The sequence below is a fragment of the Orbicella faveolata genome, unplaced genomic scaffold (genome assembly GCF_042242905.1).
Source record: "Orbicella faveolata isolate gen_17 unplaced genomic scaffold, um_ofav_v1 contig_14, whole genome shotgun sequence".
NCBI classification, from domain to species: domain Eukaryota; kingdom Metazoa; phylum Cnidaria; class Anthozoa; order Scleractinia; family Merulinidae; genus Orbicella; species Orbicella faveolata.
In genome coordinates this window covers 18,489,354-18,496,629 of record NW_028301541.1, presented here as the reverse complement: position 1 = coordinate 18,496,629, position 7,276 = coordinate 18,489,354, and the positions used below count along the sequence as shown (strand labels likewise).

Below are 7,276 nucleotides of genomic sequence, written 5' to 3'. Positions count from 1 at the left end.
TTGGCGTTATATTTTTGTGTGCAATGAATAATTAAATCTTTTGTCTGATATCTCCGGTATACAATTCAAAGTTTGTAAAAATTAACGTGACATTGAGCTTTAGAACTGAAAAATACTGACTCAGAAATCTCTGGGAAAACGATCTTTGTTACGTTTACTAAACCGTGAACATTTAGTGGCTCAAAACGATCTTTGATACGTTTTCATGCATACAAACAAGGGAAAATATTAACGTAAAAATACACTCCTTTCCCAAAGGAAAAAATTTATTTCCACCTTGACCTCATGTGAAAAGCACAAAATGTGACATGGGTCATGAATGAGTATGACTTCGAAAACTCAAAACTTGAAAGATGTATTTCCATTGATCGAAGCCCAAATGTAATGATAAAGTTCTGTTAGAAATTGCTATATAAATGGGTTAAAGAAAAATGTAAAAGGTTTCACACAATCGTAGAAGTGCTCGATGCAAACACATGCAGAGCGGAACACTATAATTAAAGATAGAGAACGTACGGACAGTTACTCGAGTTTCACGCACGAAGCGTCTGATGATCGCTTCGTGTGTGAAACTCGAATAACTGTCCGTACGGTCTCTATCTTTAATTATAGTATATAAATGGGTTATACATATATGAACTAAAATTTTAATGCCAAATTGAAATATCTGACATACGTTATCTAACTTTGTCCTCGCGTCGCGGCGAAATCGTTAAAATTTCATTGCAATTCGTTGTCGGGCTCTTCGACAATTTAGTAAACATTGTGTTCTTGGAGACGTTCTAGAAGTACTTCTTTCCACTTCATGTGGTGCTGGTTCTACTTTCTATCCATAAAAACTGTGACTAAAACCCCTAGCTATGTGTGTCCACTTACTAAACGACCACCATTGAGCAGTATTTCCGTGCTGTAAAAGGTGGTATTATCTCGAGATTTTTATGAGGTGATAAATAATGCATGAGGCAGAGGATTGAATTAACTGTCACCTCACAGAAATCGAGGCGAATAATCTAATTGTTAATGGACTATTTTACAGTTGCCTGCTCAGTGACCTGGCCTTTGGATGGCAGCGAGGCTAGAGTTGACCTTGTTTTGATACAGACCTCACTGCTTTTGTCATGTAAATGCACCCAGTTAGCATAAGAACAACTTGTTTTACACAACAAAAGCAGTAAGGTCTGTATCAAAACAAGGTCACCTCCTCCCTCGCTGCCATCCAAAGGCCAGGTCACTGAGCAGACAACTGTAAAATGGTCTATTAGTAGAATTCTGACTAAATCTCCTTCAAATAACGATTTCCAATTATTTCTCTACACGCTGTGTTTTGGCATTACACGTTGTAGTAAAATCGCGAGCACTGAAGTTGCAGTTGTTTACAAGTGCTCAAAAGTTCTTTTCAACAATTGCAAGCTATAAAAACGTCAGTATTAGTGAAGGTCCATCTTAAAGTCTTCCCAGGAAATTAATTTTTAATTTCAGCGAGTTTTTGTGGTGAATCAATTTATTTGAATTTCCCTCAGAGGTTTTCAGTAGGTTTAAAGCGCGGTTCAGAAGAGGGAGGCAGTACTAATTTTTTGCTTCTTCTCGTGGTGTGAATTTGAATCCAAGTAGTCCGTTGTTGTGAGTAGACTTCCGGTAAAAACATCGATGGTGATAAGACCGTCTTTTTTTTTCTGGTGACCAAGGTGTCTAAGAAAGATATTTGCCCATTGTTTTCAGTGTCGATGACGAAAGAGATCTTCGGGTCGATCGAGTTAAGGTTGTCATCAAAGGTTGAGATGGAGTGTTTCTTGATAATAAGGAGATGAAACTGTCCTCAACATACCGTTTCCAAATTTTCGCTGGAGTTCTGGAAGCAGTAATGGCTGATCCTTCGATTATTTCCATGCAGAGGTTTGCAACGACCCGGCTGGCAGGGCTACCCATGGCACAGCCGTGGTTCTGCTTGTAAATAGAGTCGCTGAATACAAAGAAGTTGTTTGATAGAGTAAATTTCAGGAGAGAGATGATATCATCATTGGTGAGATTGGTTCTTAAGTGTAGAGTTTCGTCTTCATTCGGGTTTTTGCGAATATATCAGAGCTTTTAATTTATATCGACAAGAAGAGCTGTAAAGAGGATCAAAGAGTGCAGAGACAAAATCGAATGATACTATGTCATCGTCATCCGAGAGATTTCCAGATTAGCGACTTGTTCCGCAAATTTCATTGAATTAGGAACGGTTTAGCCGTTGACATTGTGGATCGGTGCTAAGATGTCAGCTAGGAATTTAGAGGTGTTGTAAAGGGCCGAGCCAGGGCAAGAAACAATCGGTCGGAGAGGATAATCTGGTTTGTGGTGTTTAATTGAGAGGCGTATGGCTGGCGGAACACCTCGGTGGATCGTAGTTCACGATAGGTCGATTTGTCGATCTTGCTTTTTTCCTAAGTTCCGGTTACCTCTTACTTAATTCTTTTTCAATCTTCGCAAACGGGGGATTTTTGTCAAACTTTGATTGCAGACAGGCAATCAAAAGCTCCAGTAACTTTAAACTACTTTAACCAAAGAACAATTTATATATATTTTGAATATGTCTTATCCTGGTTACTCGTCCATTTTTAAAAATAACAATAATAAAGCAAAATCAAAGAGAGGCAAGGGGGATCAGATTTAGACGGTACCGATTTTGAGGAAAAAGGTCCTCGTAGTCGGTACGGTTCCAGCCTTTTCTAGTCGCGCGTCGTTGAGTTATTTCAGTTTTGAAGTAGTGCCGAAAACGGCCACAGAAAAAATAGGGAATGGGTTTCACGACTAAAAATAGGCTAAGTTAGTCGATGGCGTCCATCTTGGAGACTCATAAACTAACAAATGAACTTAGTCAAAAAAAAAAGCTAGTCAGCGCACACATCCTGCAATGGCGTATCTCTTAAGTGGTAAAAAAAAACAACGAAAACAAGAATTGTACCACGCAAAACAAATAAACAAAGCAGAAAAAAACAGTATTGTTTTTTTAACTGCTTGTCAACTATGTATTGCACGAAGGTTTCTCATGGTCCTGAAAAAATCTCACACAATTTTTTAAACCAGCACTTTTTCATTTTCTTTGTTTCGGTCCCACAATGGACTTGCGATCCTTCCCCTGTATATCTCTTATATAAATCGGTAAACTGGGTTGCTCGACAAAGCTCTGACAATAAAGCATTAGCCATTCAAACTCAGGATGGTGTTTTCTTACAAAGTCTAGACGACCCACCCAAAATTTGACAGACAGAATTGACTAGATTATTTATTACATGTTCTCCAGGTTCACATGTTGAAAGTGTGCAAGGGTTATTAATTTTGGCCGCTTGTCACTGAGGTGTTCCTCAGAAGTTTGTCGTGGTCTTGAGAAAATCTCACATACTTTTTTTTCTCGCACTTCATTGTTTTCAATTTCTGTATTTCGGCCCAACAAAGGGACCGATTACGTAACACATATACTCTCAGTTGTAAATAATAATGACATGTGTCAATCATCAGCCTTATGACGCATGTAATTTGCCATTATATAAACGTTCGTTGAAGGAGCAAAAATCAGTTGTTTGGTCAGTGACAGAGTGAACTACTACGACTCCATTGCAATAGTACGGCAAGCGTTTTGTTCTGATTTCAGTATGGCAAAGGTAAGGGAATCGCCGTTGCTTTTAATACAAATGTGGACTGCGAATGTGAAGGCAAAGCTTTGCACGTGTAATACGAGCGTCCCGGCTGAGGAAGGGACGAAAGCGCAAGGTGTGAAGGCCAGAAATTGTAGCCTGTGAATAGCAGCAACCGCTCCAGGCGGTCACCGACAGGAAGTATCGTAAAATTTAAAAGAACCGTTTAATATCAGGAAATTCCACACCATTCAACTCTTGCGTTCTTCGATACTGTCACTTTAAACTCCTGCTTGCGTAAGCGAGTTACGAGTTGCGGTGTGTGATTAGATTATCAAGTCTAGGTATGTTCCCAACAAGAGGAAATTAACTGGCCTGTTACATAACATTCGTTATAAACGACAAAAATACCACGCTTTGAAATTGAAATTCTACAAAACCCATTTTAAAACTGTCCTTTCGTGTCTTGGGAAAAAGTCGCGAACAACTAAATTTCATTTGCTTTCTGTATAAAATTTACTCTAGGTCTGCATATTTAATTAATTCTAGGTGCATTTATTTTATTAGTAAAAGTAACAAGTTATTATTATTGGGTGGCCAAAATGTAGCAATTTCTGTAAAAATGACTTATTTCTATAACGAGTATTTAAAACTTCTTTTGCTCTGTTTAGTACCCAGCTTCAGTAACTCTTGCTGAAATAAAGCGTGAATGTCCAGTTTTCGCCGACAACGTTTGCCCATTTGCCAAGCTTCCGGAGGAGCATAAAGGCGCGGCCGGCAAGTGCCCTGCCTTCCAGAAGGGCTGTCCATTTAAAGAGTGTAGAACTGTTGGTGAGTTTGAAGACAAGCTTGGCCAGATGCGAGACCAGTGCAAAGGTGATGCCGCTTATCTAGAGTTTCTCAGAGAAGCTGTTCTGACTGCCAAGGAGAAAGAAGCTGTTGTGGGGTCCGCTTGCCCGTTTTTCCAGTCTAAGGGTGGCTGCCCGTTTGCCAAGGATACCAGCAGAAAGCCGATACTTTCTCCGGACTACATCGTGGTACGTGATTTTAAGATCCATTTTAAATAAGCTGAAAATGTTGCCCCTTCGACATATGACATCTTACGAAAGAGCATCCCCATGTATACATGCAGGCCAAATTTCGTCTTTTTTGACAAAATTCTTCCTTCATACATTTTTGAGCAACGTTGCGGGAAAAGTACCTTTCTGTATTGAAGTATCAATGTTGGTTTACTTTCCATTAATTCAAGCTACATATTTTCTGACCTTCTAAGAAAAAAGTAAAATTCAAGATGGCAGACATACAATATACAATACTGGATATGTCTTGTTACGACGATACTCCGGGGAGGGATATCATTCCCCTCTTGGATTATGCTTGGGATAGGAATCTGCGTCTTTATCCGGGGGCTTAACACGACAAGAATTATATTTTAAAATAATTATTTAATTAAAACCTAGGAATAAAGCTCACAATTAACAAATCATTATCCACGATCTTTGCTTCTTAATTTAAAAACTATTTGCAAGGCTATAAAATTATTCAAATTTCTAAAACAGCACAAAGACAAACATTTTCCAAGTTGTCATTTTATTGAAGCTTGAAGGTGTTCCTGAAGGTAACTTTCTCTCATAAAGTACATGCAAAGTGAGTTCTATTCAGTTAAGTTTGTTTAAGTTTGTTACAAGTTTTTGATTATTATTTTTCTCCTCAAGACTCCCATGGGTGTCACTTTGCAAGATGTGATGTTCAAGTGTCCAGCTTTTGGCAAAGCCATGTGCCCATATGCTATCCTTGTTACCAAGTGTAAGGGTCTGGCTGGCAACTGTCCCGCTTTCAAAGAAGGCTGCCCGTTCAAAATCTGCAAGAGTGTCGGCGACTTCGTCGAGAAGTTGACCCAGATGCGTGACACCTGCACCAAAGGAAAAGCTGCCTACACCAAGTTCTTTCAAGAGCTTCTTGCTATCAATGAAGCTGGGCAGAAGGAGCTAGGTAACTGCCCGTTCAATGCCCATGTCTGCCCATTCAGCCACGACGCTCAAGGCAAGGCAATCATTCCCAAGTAATCTGCGAACAGGGATGAGATGTCAACATTAAAGATGAAATCGGACAAACGTTTTGCTAGTATATTTGCCACGGTTGTAATTCGTATGATTGTTTTGCGTCTTTTTTTTTTTGGCAAGGGGTTAAAACTTGTTTTTTCCGCTCGCATTGTATGTTGGTAACATTGTCAAGAAGCGTTAAGAAATTAATAAAGCTCCTCAAAAAAGTTTAACAGTGTCTGCTTTATAACCTCTTGTAACATAACACCAAGTGAAAAATTTACATTTTTCCTATTTCTATCCAGTTATTGAAACGTGAATCGGAAAGTTTGGAAGGCTGACTAGAAATGCGGAGCCACAAGTTGCAGTTAGGCGAGTGTTTGGGACGTCAGGTTTTAGAGTAATATTCCGAGTTAAAAATCTCGAACTCGTAATCCAATTCTTAATTGGATAAAAACACGAGTGAAAGTTTGGCAGAACGATTTTTCCACAACCAACCAACTTGACGGGTATGAAATCTAATACTGCTCATCGTGACATTTTGTTAATCAACAATTTCATTACTTCCCTTTGTTTCTAAAGTATCACTGACATTTCCAATCTTTTGCTTCAACAAACACAATATGAAGAGCACTTCAGAAGTTCACTTTATCTTTTCTTAGACCATGGATCACCTATTTTCCGAATAAGTCAGTACATTCGAGAGCTCTTGAAAATATTGAAAAACATATTTTTCTCTACAATCGTACTTAATTTTTGCGAGCTAAGTTGAATCGTGAAATACATCGCAAATAATAATCAACTCAGTCAGAAAATAAATAAGGAGAGTCCCTCTTAGGGCCCGGACGCACTGGGCAAATTTTTGTTTATTTTGCGAAAAAATCTGTCATCAATTCCCTGAGACAAGTGCGTCCGGTGATTTTTAGATCTACCAAATTTTGTCAAGGCTTACCAAACTTCAAAGACGCCGTCGTCCTGCCTCGGAGCAGGACAAATTTTTGTCAGGTGTGAAATCTGACAGATTTGTCAATTTACACGCCATGATTTGAAGGAAAATGTCAATCAAGAAAATTTGATCTCTATTTTTAGTCGGAGTATTTCAGTCCGAAGCCCACCAAAATTAAATTTATATTTGCGCGGCAATCAACGATAAACATGGAAGATTCGTACCTCGGTATGCTCCATGACGATCCGTTCGCACAGTACAACTATTACGGTTACCAAGTCTACGTTAACGTTCCAGCTGCATCTCCAGGACCAAGCTCTGCTCAATTTGTACATCCGTATGTCCACCCGAGTCAGCCGAGTACAAGTACAAGTGCAAATTTCACGACTACACGTAATCAAATTGAAAGCGCGCAAACGCTGGTGTTAATTTCCTTGTGATTGACACTTGTGGTTAACAAATATTTTGCTGTAATTCAGTGCGCCCACGCTCGACAAGTTAAAACTTTGGCAGAGACAAATTTTGTCGAGATTTTTGGAAGGGCCAAACAAATTTTGTCAGTCCAGTACGTCCGGACCCTTAATTAACCACAGATTTAGAGCGTCTGCTAGGGGATTGCCGCAGAGGATATTTAGAGTAAAGCTATTTTGGAGCGTTTTGCAGTGCTAACTGGT

General features: G+C 39.2%; 1 protein-coding gene across 1 annotated transcript; it reads left to right on the top strand.

Annotated features, from left to right (window-relative positions):
* Window positions 1–3,539: 3,539 nt before the first annotated feature.
* LOC149114377 (uncharacterized) lies at window positions 3,540–5,889 on the top strand. Its single transcript, XM_089286851.1, has 3 exons — window positions 3,540–3,641; window positions 4,286–4,651; window positions 5,330–5,889. The coding sequence occupies exons 1-3, from the start codon at window positions 3,633–3,635 to the stop codon at window positions 5,678–5,680; spliced, it is 726 nt and encodes a 241-aa protein (XP_089142977.1). The 5' UTR covers window positions 3,540–3,632; the 3' UTR covers window positions 5,681–5,889.
* Window positions 5,890–7,276: the final 1,387 nt, after the last annotated feature.

Bases quoted from the DNA above. Each gene is read 5' to 3' on its own strand.
- LOC149114377 (XM_089286851.1), top strand. The intron at 4,652-5,329 runs GTACGTGATTTT...TTTCTCCTCAAG, and splicing joins TTTCTCCGGACTACATCGTG to ACTCCCATGGGTGTCACTTT.